General features: G+C 43.5%; 1 protein-coding gene across 1 annotated transcript; it reads right to left on the reverse strand.

Moving 5' to 3' along the window:
- PRPH2 (peripherin 2) lies at positions 241–17,380 on the reverse strand. Its single transcript, XM_021392812.1, has 3 exons — positions 15,973–17,380; positions 13,068–13,314; positions 241–8,440 (listed from the first exon to the last, which is right to left on the reverse strand). Exons 1-3 carry the CDS (start codon positions 16,551–16,553, stop codon positions 8,204–8,206), a joined length of 1,065 nt encoding a protein of 354 aa, XP_021248487.1. The 5' UTR covers positions 16,554–17,380; the 3' UTR covers positions 241–8,203.

The raw sequence follows: 17,478 nt of genomic DNA on the forward strand, positions 1-17,478 counted from the left end.
TCCCATCTTTTCTGGTGACGTTACTGCTCCTTTGCCGCTTAAGCTCTATGCCACATCTGAAGATGATATGTAGCTGCATTGAAAGATTTCCTTTTCCTTGTAAGCTTGTTAAAAAGATAACCGATAAGACTGACAGATTTCTCTGTGCAAAGCAAAATATTGATAGCAAGAGGGATTTGCTCTTTGGAATCATCGAAGTCTATGAGACTGAATAGGTTGGTAACTTTTTTACTGCAAAGTACTCCAGTTATCCTTTTTTTTTTTTTAAATTAAGTTTAGTTGTTCTTCACCTGAGACTTCTGCTCTCCTATTTGTTTGCATGTATTTGTTAATTGTAAAAATACTTTTGTATAATGTTGTTTTGGTATCAGGGGAATAATTTCTGTAATAAATTAGGTGTAACTTTAATACTTGCAGATTACACAAACAATCTGGAATGTCATGTGTGTTTGAGGGGGAAAAAACCAAAACCAACCCCAAGTAAAAAACCCAACAAGAAAAAAATGCACAAAATCCCCAAACCAGAAACCATCGCAACAGAGAACAAAAGAAAGCTGAAAGCATCAGATGTTTTTGGCATTGACATTATATAAAAAAATGTTTAAACTGCTGTTAGAATTTTGCTGAGCTTGTTCCTTCAAGCGTGTCACCTTGTTAATCACAAGCTAACAAATAACTGGATGTGCAACAGCTGCGATTCTCGGGCTAAAAATATAAGATGATTATATTATTAGTGTCATATGCTTCAGTCAGCTAAACCTTTCTTGACCTCTACCAAAGGATTGTAAGTTATATTTTATATGGGGGTGAGAGTTTAGGTTCACTTCAGTGATGTTGTTTTACTCTGTTCATACTTAATGATAAGGCTCCGTGCTCTCCCTAATGTGCTGTTGGAGGCTCGCTCTTTCTTGGTGGAAGTACCTGACCAGGATAACACCTGCTGCCTTCTGACTGTGCCGAGAGCCAGTGCTCCCCACAGCTCCAGCTGCTTCATCTGTGATGCTAAGGGGGTTGGCTGGCTGAGATGTGGTGCTGCTTATGGATGCTCAGCCTATTTCCAGCTTCAGCTCTCCCCCAGGTCCCCATAGCTTCCATCTATGTTCATCAAACCAATCTTCATACTGTTGCCTGCACAAGTCAGATTTGGGCCTTATTTTCCACTCTAGCATTGGGAATGACCCGTACTAAAGGATCCGGTGTTGCTATGCTCTATGTATTTAGGACAGCGGATGTCAGTGGCCTGGGTGTGCAGGCATTCAGTTCTGAGCTTGTGCTGCTGGTGTGAAGCCATGCTGGCTCTTAAGCTCCAGGCTGATACCTCTCTTCAGTGCATTTTACTGTGTGCCATCTTTCTTGGTGCTTGTTTAGAAGCTGGGTGCTCTGTCTACTATGCAAGTATCTTCAGCACAAAACTATTTTTCTTTTTGGTGGATTAAAATACCAAAGGGGAGACTCATCTCAAAACAGATGAAATTATTTTGGAGTTTCTTAGGGCTAGAGTGTGACACAGGAAGAGGCATAGCACACACAGCGTGCTAAAACCTTGTCTTTCTTCCTCTTGTGACCAAAGATCAGTTTCATAGAGCTGTACCGTGGCCTTTTTGGAGCTTGGGCTTCCTGGACTAGATCTAAGCAAGGCATCAGTATCTGCTGTTTCATTGCAGTTAGTCACCACCCTGTTTATCAATACAGGCTATTCTCTTAACTCTTGCTTGTCTATTTCTCCTGCAATTTTGTGCAAGTACATCTCTATTCTAAGCTAACTCATAGAGATTTTAACATTTATTCTACAAATCTCTTTGCCAAGTATTAAAGCTGCTGTACACATTCATGCTCTGTTTTTCTGCTCTTTTGCCACCCTTCCTCCCTCCTGGCCTGGAAACATTAGATGCCCAAATCCTTGTGTCTCAGGGGAGAGGTTTGTGAAATCTCCTCTCTTGGAGGAGAAAAAGAGGGAGAGTTTCTGCAGTGCACCAGGTGTAGGAGCTGAGAAATAGCAAGTTCTGATCTTCGTCTCCATGACAGCAGTGATTAAATGTTATTTTCATCAGTTGTGAATGTACCTTCCCACGGTTTCTTGCCAGATAGCATGAGCCTGGGCGTGGCAAGTTTTCCAGCTTGCCCTCTGCATAGGATGCTTGGGTGAAAACCGTTTGTGTGGTGAGCGGTAGGCAGGGTGGGATGGCTGAGCTCGGGCTGGTGGTGGCATCTGCGCAGCCCTCTGTGGGATGCTTCACTGATTTTACAAAATAAGAAGTTTATTTTGCTAAGGAATAATATATGGAGCATATTTCTGTACTTGCAGTACTCCGAACATGAGGGATGCTAAAGGACATTAATAAATCAGAGAAAAGGTTATTTAAAAATAACGAAGGCGAGACCAGCAGTAGGTTAGCTGATGTAATTCGCTGGTGCCCTCTGGTTAGAGGCCTGCGTGGAGGAGTAAAGTGTGCTCATAAAATGTAATGAGAGCTGAAAGCTCAGACCCCTGCTTGAGCTCCAAAAACAAGTGCTTTGTGTCGGATTTCATTTCTGTGTACTGGTCTGTAGTGTGAACTTCAAGCTCCCCTCCACCTTCACTACCAGCTGGAACAGGGTGGAGCTCAAACCAAGGAATTTGGAGCTGGAAGCAAGCAGCAGCACACTGCATCCGGATGGAAGGGGAGGGGGTCACTGCTCTTTACGTGTGGGAGATATATCTGAGAGCAAACGTTTCAGCGTGGTCAGCGTTTCAACTGGTTGGGCAGATGTGGGACAGTGGTTATGCGGAAAGTGTCCCGTTCACCTGAGGCAGCAAAACCAAGAACGTGGTTGCTCCATAGCAGTGGATGTGCTCAGGGCTCCGGAGGCTGTAGCAGCGGTGGAAGGAGGGAGGGAGGTTTGTTTCCTGCCCACATCCCCAGCACGCACCTGTAGGCCCTCACAAGTGGCACAGCCGTTAACTGCTTGAGCAGGGCAGTGCAGCTGGCCCAGAGCTGGAGATGGCTGGGAAGGAGGGGACAGAGCCAGCCCCTCCCATGTGGCCGGGGCCTTGTTACAGTAGGGAATGGCAGCAACTTTTACTTGAGATCTAGGCACACTTGCAAAATGCTTCCTGAAATGCATTTAATCCATTTTAACGTCACATAATCAATCACAAGAATAATCTGAAGTACTTAAATTAAATTTTAGATAGTTGTTAATTTTAGATTTGGTGGTTAAAACAAAAAATGCTGTCACAATTCATGTAGAATATGCCTACAGCAAAGTTACAGAATTAATTTCATTTCTGCTCTGAAGTTTTGCAATTAATGACAGGTTCATACACGTGAACTTGTTTGTGCTTTGCACCTGTGGTTTTTTATCATCTTCAGTTTGGTTATTTGTGCCAGACAGAGCATGGGTGTCAATGGGAAAACTCATGCTCATTTGCAAAAGCATTTGCCTGAGGCAGAGCTGTGCTCCTCTCTTAGGAAACCTCTTGACCTGGGAAGGCTGAAAGCAATTCATAGCAAGGAAGCTTTGCATTTTAGAGCTGGTTGCTAGGGACAGAGCAGCAGTCGAATGAGCTGTCCTGGCTGCACACAGCAGTGTTATGCCCATGAGGCAGTTCACATTCTCGCCAGCTGAGCTGCACTGGGAGGGAGGGCCGTTCAAAGCCCTTGGGTTCTCTGTCATTGCACTTTTCAAAGCAATTTCAGAAAGATTTGAAGTCCTTCAACGAGAGGAAAGCTTTATTTCCATCCTAACAGGGCAGCCTGGCCTAGCTTGCTGCTGGGAAGCAGCGCTTCCTGGTGCTGTGCCTCACAGGCCTGCCCTGGTCTCTGAAACCTCGGTGCTGTGCCCTGCGAGCGCCATGTCAGACACACTGAGGTCTGCATGGTGAGGAGGTGTGAGTTTAACCAGATGCTGGCCTGCAGACCTGCTGTTTGATCCCTGATTTGTTGAGTATTCCTGGGACCTTTGATCCTCAAGCTTGCCTTTGCTGTGGAAAAAATGGCTCTGAGAACAAAGAGTGCACCGGGGTTTGGAAATGAACCTTGTAACGAGCTTAGCTGGTGACTCGTGGTAGGAACGTGTTGGTGAGGTGGGGCTCATTCTGCACTGCGTGGTGCCAGTGGCTCCGCAGGGACTGCCAGGCCCCATGCTCTAACACCGCATGCGGCCCAGGGCTGCAAAATGGCCGGGGAAGAGCTGTCGTGTTTGAGTCAGTCACCCAGCAGCACAGATTTGATATCATCACACAAACAGAGAAGTTTAACGTGTGCACTGCTTCAGATTTCATAGAGATAGATGCATTCCTGTTCCCATAAATAAATGCATTTGCCTAAGCCTTCGTCTCCTGCAGGGGGCTGTTGCCACATGACACCATTCTATTTTTCTGTCCTTATCTCTTAATTAACTAATCTCTAATAATGCTCTTTACTTTTTTTTTTTCTCGAATAAGCATTTGTGATCCGTCCCCATTTTACGTCGACCATGGGACGACCAATACTTTTTTTTTTTAACCTGAACATACACGCTAGGTGAAAAGAAATGGTTTTGCTGGAATCTCCTTTTCTTTGTATCAGCCCTCCCTGCCCGCTGGTGAGGGATACCTGGAGCCCAGTGCAGCAGCCCCATGCTCCTCGCTAAGCCGCGTGCTTGCCTGTGGCCAGTATTACAAAATGTCCGAGCTCATGTAATGTATGGAGGCTAATCTCATCAGTTGTATTAAGGCTACTTAGGAATTAATAGCTTTAAGGAAGCTGTTTATATTTTCTCCTTTAAAGCGTTTAATGAATGTTCTGTGTCAGTTCAAACAAATGCTTTTCCTGTGCAGGCATGTATTTTAAATAAAGGATATTTCTCGACAATTAGCACTTCAAGGCCTTGGGCTGGGTCTCAGATCTGGGTACTGAGATTTAAGCTAGTAATCCATATGGAAGCCCCTAAAAAGACATGTCCCAATTTGTACAAATTAAGCACACATCCTTCTGAAGTTTATTTGAGAATCAGGGCACTGCCCAGGAGGTTCTTGGGTTGCTTCAGGCACATCTGACTACTTCAGCTTCAGGTGCACATTTAAAACTGTAGCAGGGCTTTCTTCAGAATGTTTTCTGTGAGTTAGGATTGAGGGAAAAAAGGGTTTATAAACCCAGCTGAGATTATTGTCAAAGATCCTGAAGATGTTGAACACTTCTACAAGTTAAGGCCTGTGAAGATTATATAATTCTAGCACACTGAAAAAGGGGACGCTAAACTTGGTCTGGCAAATTCTGCTTCTAGTAAGAGGAAAGCAAACTAGCAATCTGTATATCCTGAGCTTGGCTTGGCACATGACACAAGGAATTTTTGCTTTCTCTGAGGAGTTGTTTTATAAAGGTGAAAACTTCCCTATAAGAACGCATAAAATGGGTCACAAAATGACTGTGGAAGCAAAAAGTCAGCAGTAATGCAAATTAAACAAATCTGTATTAAATTGTATGTATTTTTAAACATTTTCTTAAAAGAGGTTTTTTACTTGCAATAGAACTTTAATACCTAAACTTACATTTGCATGCTGCAGAGATATCTTCGTCTAGAACAGCATTTGCCATGTCACAAGAAAATATATTAAAGATTGAATCAATTATATATTACATGTAATATTTTACAAAACAACCATATTACAATTCTGTAATAATCATGAGATGTTACAAAGGTCTTCATTAAACAGGAGGCTTTATTTTAGACAGCATGAGCATACATACTATTGGTTCTTACTTGCGTGAAACTCCAATTCCAGTATTATTCTTCATAAACCCCCCTCTCTAGAGATGGTCTCTCTACCCAGCTTAAGCAGTGGTAGCATTGCTCTTGGAACTGGCTTCTCCAAGGTGGTGTTGAAGTAATAGTTTGACATTTTGTCTCCCTAGCAACAAACTGAATAGAATAGAGACCACTAACAACTGGAGAGTCTTGTTTAAAGTAACAGCCTAAACCAAATTTCTAAGACAGCAATAGATAGAGATCTCTTTGAAAAACCTGATGTCTGGCCAAATAATCTGTGTGGATCACAGCACACTGAAGCCTCACAAGGAAAAACTGTAATCCTTGTAATGCAGCCCCTATTCATAACGTGTTTCCTCCAAAAAGCTCTTCTCAGATAAATGGTGCTACGTTGCACACCGTTTGAAACCCCGTTCTTCTCTCATGGGCCAGCTAAGACGAGCAGCTGGTTGTATGGATTTCTTACTGAAAAGAAAGCATCTGCTCTGTTCTACCCAATTCTGCTGTGCAGTTTCCCTCAGCAAAGCAATCGACGATAGGCTGTGGTGAATAGGAAGTTGGCTTTTAGCTTGGTCCCCTCTTTCTGGTTGCTCTTATGTGTACTTCAAAGTTGACTTTGCTTTTTTTCTTTTTTAGTGTAACTAAAAGTAATAGCTGTCATCAGCTTTCAAAAAATGAAGGGGTGCCATAAATACCTGTCAAAATCAAGCCTTGTGTGCAGGTGGCATGAAGCAGCTTGGCCATTGGATGCAGACCCTGGCTTGATCCACAGACACATTCCTACCTGTCTTCTTGTGGACTGGTCTGCCCATCTAGGAGGAGTTGCTTATCACTCTGAACAAAAGCCAGAGGATCTGTGGTTCTGCAGTGCTGCTGGAGTGAGAGCACAAATGATTGAGAATGAAAACTAAGGAGCTGTGCAACGATTAGGCAGCCACAAACATGGCTCGGTTTGAAGCCTGGCCACCAGCCAGCTGGACTGGACCTGCTGACAAAACTCCCCCAGGTGCACCACAGAAGAGTAGAAGTTTTGCACAGCTGAGCAAAATCTAAGTGTGGAATCTGTCTCTTACCTGAGGGATGGAGATGTGGGGGTGGTGTGTGGAACAGGTAGGTTAGGGTTTGCTCTCTCTGGTTTCTTTCCCTTTAGCTGAACTTATCTGGCAGCTGTAGGGAGACTGAAGATGATGCTCTGTTCCTTTACCAGAGGATGCACACCACAGCAAGCTTCCCATCTTTTATTGCAACTTTATGTATTAAAATAGGGTCCTCCAACTATGACCAGTGTTTGCAGACAGGCAGCACATGCAAAGTGTACCTTCCTTTTGACTTGTACGATACAATGAAGGGAACTTGGTCACTGATGAAGAAAAAGAAGTGTTGCAAAGTTTGCAAGCTGGGGACAGATTTAAACTTACATTTCCCCATCCTCAAAGTTTGAGGCTTGATGTACTTACCAATGAATGGTATCCATTTGCTAGGACACTGGAAAATATTTAAAGTGTTTGTTCTAAGTATCCTCTTTTTTTTTTCTTTTTTTCTTTTTCTTTTTTTTTTTTTTAAATTTTAAATTTGAAAGTAGTTGGGCTTGAATACCATGGAGAAAGCTATGAGATTATGTATTTATAAACATCCAGAATAGCCATGGCTGGCACGTGCTCATAGCATTGATTCCACCCACTACAAGAGGAATCTTCTAAACTTCTGCTTGTTTGAGTACAAGGTGAAGCATAAGTCTACAATGCATTCATTCAGGATATACTGACTGAAAAAAAAAACCTGAGAACAAAACCCATAGATCTTACCTTGATGTTGTTTTCATGCTTGCTCTGTTCTTTAAGTTACAATTTTTACTTAGTACTTAAGTTCTCAGAATAACTTTTTGTTTTGTTCTATTAAGTACATCTTAAGAATACAGCAGAAAATACCATTGCACATCAACAAAAAAAACACATTATATGAGAGGTCTGTCAAAACACTAAGTTATATACAGTTCTGGAAATTATTCTTCCTTTGACTTTTAACATGTTACTCTCCAGAAAACCAAGATATTTGTCTTTATAAGTTAACATACATTATGAAGACAAGCCAACTTGAGAAAAAATACTAACATTTCAAATTCCACTTTTAATTTCAAAGAAAGATGGAATGGATCAGTGTGATGCCAACAATTATAATGATTTCTTTTTAATGCTAGCAGTCCCTGGTAAGGGAACATGTGAGTATTGAAAGTCCTAGTGGGGTCATTTTCCCCCAGGAGTTATGAATATGGTGTACTCACTGTGTGGATAAATGCATTATCCCAAGGTGCACTATGCTGTATCCTTCCACATATGTGTATAATAATAATAAAAAAAATAGCATGTATAGAAACGTGTATTCTGATGGTTGATACATAGCTTTTAAAAAGTAGGTATTCACAATCCTCAGTTTTTTCATTCCTCTTTGATCAGAGTTCACATCATTTAGAAGCTCAACTGACTGTTGTGATGGCTGGAGTCTTCCCAGCTTCTTCTCCTTCAGCCCCTTCGGCACCTGCTTCCACCTGATTGAACTTACCAATCTTTTTCAAGCTCTCCAGTGCAGACTTCAGAGTGTCTTTCAGGCTGTTCTCTAGAATCCACCCTTCACTTTCACACTCAGGGTCTTCAGGATTTGTGATGCTTTCCAGAGAGGTGTGCAAAAGACGTAAGCCAACCATCACGGACATCTGCGCCATGCAATGGAAAAGACAGAGACAGTCAGGAAAAGCTCCCTATCCTTGTTCGTGTCTTTGCTGACCTCTGCTATCAGCAGAACAGTGCTCACCCTGCTAGAGCTGCCAGTTTCCTAACACTGCTGAGAGCAACCTGACTTCCAGCTGTGTGGTGCTTAATGAAGAAAAGTGAATGATCTCTGAAGTATGGAAAGAAAGTGCCAAAAAGAGCTGGCTTGATGAAGTGGTTGAGGAAGTGGTCAGGATGCAGCAACATCCTCAAGGTAAAGATGAAGATGGAGAACACCTGCAAACTGCGTCAGGTAGCCAGTTTGGGATTCTGACCCATAGCATGGCTAATTGTAAAATTCATGGCTGGCTTTTGGGCTCCTTTAAAACATGGGACTGGCTGGTCAAGCCTGTGCTTCTGTGGATTATTCCTTAACCTACTTATCCTGGTCGTCCTGTCTGTGTATGATCAGCATCTCCAAACGCTTGGAAGACAAAAGCGGCCATTGGTTGCACTGAACATTTTCAGATGTTTTTGTTTTTCTACCTTCACTCAAGGCCATTAAGGGAAAGACTTTGGTCAAACAAACAAACTTCATCAAATACTTCAATATCCAAAAGCAACTTTTCATCCTGTTTAACATAGGAATGCAACCTAAACCCAAAACTAGTCATAGGATTTAAAGTGTCTGGCATCTTCCTTTCACTCTGAGCCCCAGTTTTCCTACTGTCAGTCATGGGACTAATATCTTTCATATCGATGGTTGTTGCAGGTAAAGATTAATATATTAATAGGACTGGACCTAAAAGGTGGTCTCCATGTTGTTCTCTACCTGTGCCTCCTCACTGTATGTCAGCAGCAGCTTTCTCTTGTGACTGACTTACTAAGTCCCACTATTTGGCAGCATAATTAATCATACTCTCAGGCTTCCTGGGGAGAAATTAGTCACTAAATATGGTCTTGCTTTAAAAAGGGAACCGCTTACATTGAAGGGACCAGCAGACCTGCCTTCAGATGAGATTCTATGACATTTTCTCTCAGTTTAAGACTTCCTTTTCTTAAAAGTCATACTCGGAAAGATTTTGAGTCCCCAGGCTTAAGAGGCTTGCTAAAAGCAGTCCTAAGTGCTTTAGCTCTTGTCACCTCTGACCCAAGCCTGCCTTCTCTGCTGGATGAGAAGAGGGCCCAGGATGTTAGAGACAACTATCTGCTAAATCCATTTCTCACATTCAGTTTTGCTGAAGTAATTTATGTTGTTAAGTTATTTATCCTGAACCTTCCATGCAGATAGCTTTTCAATAGCCCCAACTCTTTCCATTTTTGAGCCCTGGGCAGGAGGAGGCACTTAGAGCTGCATGCAATGCGCAGATCACATTCTCAGAGAAATTATGAATGGTATCTGGACTTGTCTGCTAATTCAGAAATGTATGTTAATGCCTCAGCATGCATCAGTTTTGTAGAGATACTTTGAATTGGCCGAAGTTTATAGAAATACTTTAAGGGACCGTGACAGGCCTGAGAAATGGATGGATGGGAACCTCAGCAAGTTTGAGGTTCGACAAGTGCGAAGTCCTGAACCTGGGAAGGAACAACCTCAGGCACCAGTACAGGCTGGCAATCTGCCTTTTGGAAAGCAGCTCTGCAGAAAAAGACCTTGGGGTCCTGCTGGACACCAAGATGAACATCGGTCAGCAATGTGCCCTTGCGGCAAGGAAGGCTAATGGTATCATGGGCTGCTTTAGGCAAAGTGTTGTCAATGTGTCGATGGAAGTGATTCTTTCCCCTCTCCTCAGCACTGGTAAGGCATTGCCTGGAGTCTTGGGTCCAGTTCTGGGCTCCCCAGTACAGGAGAGACATGGACACACTGGAGAGAGTCCATTGTAGGGCCATTAAGATGACTGAGTGACTGGAGCACCTCTCCTGTGAGGAAGGGCTGAGAGACCTGGGCCTGCTCGGCCTGGAGAAGTGAAGGCTCAGAGGGATCTTATCCATGTATATAAATACCTGAAGGGAGGGTGCAAAGATGGAGCCGGCTCTTTTCACTGTTGCCCGGTGACAGAACAAGTGGTAATGGGCACGAAGTGAAACACCAGAAGTTCCATCCTAACATCAGGAAAAGGTATTTTAACATGAGGGTGACTAAGCATGGGCACAGGTTATCTAGAGAGGCTGTGGAGCCTCAATCTTTGGAGATTTTCAGAAGCCGCCTGGGCGAGGTCATGGTCAACCTGCTCTAGGGGGCCTTGCTTAACAGAGGGGTTGGAACAGATGGCCTCCAGTTGTCCCTGCTAACCTCACTCAGTTTGTGATGTTCTGAGTTGTAGACCTGTGCCTAATCACAATTCAGAAGAGAAGGGCTGGGCATCGGGATTCCAAAGCTAGCCCAGTTCTGCAGAGTGATGATTTACCCTGGCCAATGGACAAACTGTCTGAAGAAGAATCAGCCTTCCCATCCTTGCTTTTGAACCCCTCAGTTTCTTCTTTCTGGCTGAGGAGGTCATGAAGATGGCTGAGCTTGCTCCGCTTGACCTTCTGTAGCCAAGCCCATCTGTTTGCCAGGTTTTAGCCTGAGGCGGCTTAGCCAGGGCACAGTGTGATCTTTTTTTGTCACCCTCATGACTGTCACTCCAGGGAAGCCTACAGCCTTGCTAGTAAAAGCAGCACGTGGATAATAATACACTTCCAGAAAATATGACAGGCTGTATTTTTTTCAAGTAGGGGTCTTAATATTTCACAGTAGGTTTGTATAGAAACTTGAGACCCAAGCAGCCTGCCCAGTGGTGCCCTGGCATCTTGCCACGTGCAGGTAGCAGCCATGAGGACATCTCCCTGGGGCCCTGCTCCACTTCCCAGCCCTCGGTCCCCTTGGCCCCACTGGCATGGTCCCTGGGGCCTGCTCTTTCTGTGTCACACTCTCATGAGGCTGAAGCCCAACCTCTGCCAAGAGTCCTGGGTCTCTGCTGCACCGCAGCTCAGCACGAAACCATTTCCTACACTGACTGCAATTTAGAGAAAGTGATTGTGTTCCAAGGGAGGGTGAAGTTGGTGTCTGCTTCCTGCTTTGCTTCCTCCCTTCAAAGTTCCCCTAAACAGCAGAGGAAGTTTGAGACCTAGATCTGGACTTGTTATTGTGGAATATCGGGCAAGTCATAAATACCCAGAAGGACAATTAATAGAACCCAGGCCTGTGAGTGCTGGCGAGAACTCCTTAAAGCTTTGCCTGGAGAGTCCTCTGATTACCTGAAAAAAATCTCACCTTTTATTTCAAAAAAGATGAAGGAAAAAGAAGAGAAGATCATATTTCTCATTACTCCACGGGTTGAAAACACTGCCAGGGTATAATTTGAAAGGTCAGAAATAAAATGCAGTATTTTTATTGCTGCTATTGACATTATCACCGTTACTGCTCTCTCAGAAGGCAGTGGAAGTAAAATTACAGGCTCCTGTTCATGATTTTTTTCACAGCATTTTTGTGCAATTCAACCCCTGAGTTTTGCATCTCTTGATTTTCATGCACAGCTGAGCTGCCCTCTCCTCAAGGACTCAGTCTTGGTGTCTGTGCTGATACACACGCTGCAGCCTTCTCTCTGCTTTCTGACCGGACTTACTGTGCTACAGGTAGACAGGACATTTCTCAGACATGCAGAGTACTTGTTCTTACAGCAACAAAACATGAAGAAACTTTGTGACTGTTTTCTTCTTCCTCACAGTATATTAGGGTAGGTGTTTACCTGGAAGGGTGTAGACCAGCCCTTGCATCACAATGTAGTGCTTCTTTGTTCATTTGTATTCATCTACATTTTGAAAAAGCCAGTCCAATCCTTCCAGATTGGCGATGTCACTGGGCAGCAGCCATTCCCAGCAGCCTGCAGTGACCAGCACCGTTCCCTTCCCTTCTGCTCCCAGCACTCACGTGCCTGCCCTCGTGCCCCTTCCAGCCCACGCGCCATTCATATTAGCTCTGATTAAACACCCCAGTGAGAAAATTGGCTGCCTCCGAAGAGCACAGGGCCATGTTTCTCACATCAAACAAACAGTATTTTAGCAACAAAGCTGCACTGCAGGTGATGGTGCCCGTGTCAGCACCAGTTTGCACACGCACTGAGGTTCCTGAAAGCAAAAACAAAACTAATGTCTGCTTTGCCTAACCTCCATCTTATGACCAAAAATGCTGACAAAGCTGATGGAGAACCTTAAACCAAACACTGATCTGAGGTTGGACACTGCACATGGCCACAGGTTTTATTTTTTTCATCACATAAAACCCTTAATTCTACTCTCTGCCCCACAACTTACTTCCATCTCTCTCTGGTACACTGCTCTGAGCACTTTCTATTTTCCACTAGAGGTGACACAGGTAGAAATAACGCACCTGGAGAGCTGAGCTCTCACACTCCCCACCCAGTGCTCTATATCAGGCACAAAGCTGGTCTGGTTGTTCCCCTGGCTGTGGGGACACTCGAGGCTCTGATGGGACTTGCTATGGAGGGGGATCTGTAACCTCAGCCCTTCCTGGGCTTTCCATCTCAAGCCTGGGACCATTTGTGATTTCCTGGCCATAGAATGGTGGTGGATGATTGAGGTATTTTAAGCAAATTTTTAGGGGTGAGCATTATCATGCTGACAGATTACCTCAAAAAGCCAGACAAGGAGGACGACGGCACCCATGGAGCTCATCATGCTGCTGTAGTAGTGCAAGAGGGCTTCCCGGCAGCCGCGGCTCCAGAGGTTGAGCTCCTCCGTCTGGTAGTCGTAGCTGTAGTGAGCCGAGTTGTTGGTGACCTGGTACTGGATGCAGGGCCTTGGGGAGCTGGGGTTGCAGCAGCTGAAGGGGACGCCATCAACCAGGTACCTTCCATCCACGTTGCTTTTGATTCGGCTGCATGCGGGCAAGGGCAGAAGGAAGCATCAATACACACATGCACGCGTAAAGATACACCAAAGCGAACTTGAACGAGAAAAGGAAGTAAGGGCAATGAAGATTTTCCACAGTGCTTCCTGGATGTGCAATTTCTCCACATCTCCTGTTTACACAGCAGTGTTCCCCTCAGATGGTTTTCATCAAGGCTGCACTGAATCTATATTTAACTCTTTGGTATGGACATGTGCCCTCTCAGGTAGCTTCTTCAAAGAATTTAATTTTTAAAAAAAGTAGAGAGAAATTTCATAAAAGGCATTCACAAGAAGAGTGATCACAGCATAGCTAGGGTGGAAAGACCACTGGAGATGACCTTGGAAAAAGACCCACAACAACCCACCATATCCAGCTAGACCACTGGTCCAGAAAATCTAGTATCTTCTCTGTGATGTAGCTCCAGGAAGGGGCTATGCGTTTATTCCTGGCTACAGAAAGTAGCCAGTATTGAAAACATGAAACGTACTTCAGCTACAAGGTGCTGAATTCATGAAGTCTTTGCAAGAGCTTCCCAACGGTAATTCATTTGAGACCATGGTTGCTCTCAATAAATAGCCATTTAGTCTGGTGCCTTATTGAGATGTTTAGACATGAGATGTTTAGACTGCAAGTAGTTCCACCAGGACTACAGGAGAAAACTATAAGAGAGCTACAACTCCAATAAATATCATTTCACTAAGAAAATGGTACAGAATGAATGGAGAGCTCCAGTGATCTAGAAAGGTGAAAAAAATCTGACAGTCACTTGTAGCTTTTCACATGAATATTTTAATGTTGTGTTATAGAGAGAGATGATGTCAAAAGCCTGGTAAGGCAAAATTCCACTTTGCAGTCATGACCTAACTACATTTAAATGCCGTTCAGATTTTATCTCTAATTGAAAAGCATGCTTTCAGTTGGATCTAATTCCCATTGATGTGTGAACGCTCCACCAGCTTCAGAGAGACTGGATCAGGCCTTCACTCTATGAATAATAAAAAAGTGCTTTGCAGAGGATGGACTTCCCTGGAATTAAGGAGAACTTTTCTACTGCCCTGAAAGGGGCCAGAACAACCCACCAGGAATGCGAGCAGAGATCATGCTTCATCACGTAGTTCAAACCCTGATTTCACTCATTAACAACCACTTGTGGATTGATTTTTAATGCACTACTTCCTTTTCCAGCAGCACGCAGAAATTGCCATGACACTCGGTCCCAAATAAGACATCATTTATTAAGGGTGGTATAACCTTGTTTTTCCTCTGTGCTTTGCCCTTCCACTGCTGTTGGATTAGGATACAGCTCTCAAATCTCCATATAATGCTGGCAAGGTGAACTTATTACACTTTTAAGAAGTTATTTATACCCACGGGCATACCTTCACAATGCAGATCCTCCTTTATTAAACAGTGAATGTATCTGTTCTAACCCTGCACTGCAATAGGTTATCCCTGGAAGAGTTTTCTCTTTATTGTCCTGGTTGAGAATTGTAAAAATAAGCAGACCACCCAGCTAGGCAAAGCAATATGCAGAGGCACACAAATGAAACTGTATTTACACAGTCAAGCAGGGATCCCATGAGGTACACAAAGCTTTTTTCAAGATCGCTTAAGACATTTTTAACATATGCAGGATATCTCAAAAGCAGAAGGCCTCTTTGTGTAACCACACAATACCCACTTAATGAGTGACGTTCCCAAAGAATTCATCTCTTCATTTCAAAAGTTCATTAGTTCTCACGTTTATTTTATACCTGTGCTTATGTGCCTAAACTCATTTTGAGATTAATAGCTCTTTATACACTGACATTAGTGCCACTAAGGCATATCTTCTGGTTTGCAAAGAAGAAGATAACAATACTTTTGTATAAAGATTAAAAAATTAAGCACGAGTATAGATTTTGAATTTGCTCTTACACAAGGGAGAACGTAAAATGCATCTGACTATGGAATCAGAGAGTATCTCAGGTTGGAAGGGATAAGGATCATTGAGTCCAACTCCTATTAGAGATAATATGTAAAGCTGGGAACATTAACAGATGCTGACAGCTCCAAATTGTCACAAGAGCTGAAGCAATTCACCGAGTGAATTTTTAAAATGAAATTCTAAATCTTAAGGATGTAAAACACCCGGGTTATTGCCAAAGTGTTAGTGTTTCTGCTTGTTTCCTAAAGATTAATTACCAGTATCTAAAGTGGAATTTTAAAAGTGGTGTCAGCTGTGTCTACCTAGAAGCCTCTGTATAGGAACTTACAGGTCTTACAGAAATCTCCTTTTCGTACAGTGGGCTTCTACTCCTTTACTGTTAGTCACACACTTGATTTTGGGAATAGGCTCAACATAATGAGTTATGAAGATGTAAAAGATACAAAAGAATATTTTTGAGGTTTGTTTACTTTGCACCATCTAAGAGCAGGAGCTGTATTTTGCTGCTTTACGTTTTGTATGTTCTGTATAATGTTAGAGGAATTTGGCAGATGAGAAAGCAATCTAGCAGAACATTTGACATCCTTATTAAAGCAAGAAGAAAAGCATTTTATACAAAAAATATCCAGTCAGCGTCTGTTTTGGTGCATGTTTCTCTAGTGTAACACTGACCAAATAATGATACTATGCAATACAAACCCCGCTAAATCACTTACTCTTTCACTTCTTTGGAGCTGAAGTCCAGGTATCTGTTGCTGATCCACTGAATTTCAAACCAATCTTTGAAGCCATTGTTCCCACAGCATTTAAACTCAATTTGGAGCATGTCAATTGTCTTCTTCATGAAGCACCTTCCAGGGGTGTCTGTGTCCCGGTAGAACTTCATGCTGTTCTTCAGCCCCTGAGCCAGCGTGCTCTCCAAGGAGCCCCGCATGAGAAAGCAAATCAGAGCGACAAAGAAGATGAGTATGTTGAAGAAAAAACATAGTGCCAGGTAAGGTTTCAGCAAAGGCTTCCACTTGGCAAATTTAGCAGGATCCAGAGAATCGTAACAAATTTTGCCAGCAAAACCATTGAAGGCGCAGGATAATATACCCATCAATATCAAAGAATTGGGCACAAAATGGCTTTCAGAATTGTCCATCACTTCGCTTCGCTTCCGGAGCTCAATTTTGAGGAACAACCCCATGCTAAAAACAATGATTCCGGCAAACACTGAAAACCAGTTCATGAGCCATAGTCCCTGGGCTAGTTTTACCCGTTTCTTCTGGTTGAATTTGACTTTCAGCAGTGCCATCGTCGCAATACGTGAGATGCTGAAAGGTTTTGCAGCCTGAACCCCTCTTCTCCGTGTAAGCGATTCGAGAAAGAACCATTCAGGCGTTTAGAAAGGCTCCGACCGACACAGCCCAAAGCGAAGTGCTGCACGGTCCTTCCATCTTGAGCTCCCCACGCTTGGGTTCAAGCAAGTAGGTATTCAAAGGTCCAAATTCACAAATTCACATTAGTAAGAATAATGGGCAATTAGCACCTACAACTATTTCTGGTGGTTCCTTCCAAGCAAAGGAGAGACAGTCTCAAGGTTTCAAATGATTTGATCTGGATCTGCAAGACGTCATTCTAATACCTTTAATCATTTGATCCAATTTGGAGAAATGTCTGTCAACAGATGAGTGGAAATAATCCCTCATTTTACTATTTAGTAGATTTGGGCTTTCTTATAATAGGCTGCTTGGCAGAATGTGAAAACCCAGCGACATAAAAAGATCTTTGTTACCAGCAGAATATGGATGCTTTGAGGAAAAGGGAAGAGGGTGCGGAGATAAAAGCAGCTGCTTGAATGCATAAGTGCAGTTCCTCTGTGTGACCCCAATTTATTCATACCAACACCTTTCCAGTCCTCAGCCTCCCCTGTTTACCCGAGATGACATCCCGTGGCTTATACGTTCTGAAAGCAGCTAAGCATGTCGTTTACGGTGACCTAAAAAACCCACACCTGGCATTTTCTATTTACTTTCAGGCTCTGTGCAACCTCCAGGCTTTGACGAGAGGGAATGCGAAAGGAAAAGTTAAGAGAAACTCAAAAAATAACCCTACACCCTACTTGGAAAAGCTTTGCGGCAGAGAAAAATGGACTCAAGCAAGGAAAACCCTGGCCCTGTTAGGCTGGAGGCAGGGCAGGTGGGTGTGGGTGCTGGGGCAGAGAGGGTGAAGGGGCAGCC

The sequence above is a fragment of the Numida meleagris genome, chromosome 3 (genome assembly GCF_002078875.1).
Source record: "Numida meleagris isolate 19003 breed g44 Domestic line chromosome 3, NumMel1.0, whole genome shotgun sequence".
Lineage (NCBI taxonomy): Eukaryota > Metazoa > Chordata > Aves > Galliformes > Numididae > Numida > Numida meleagris.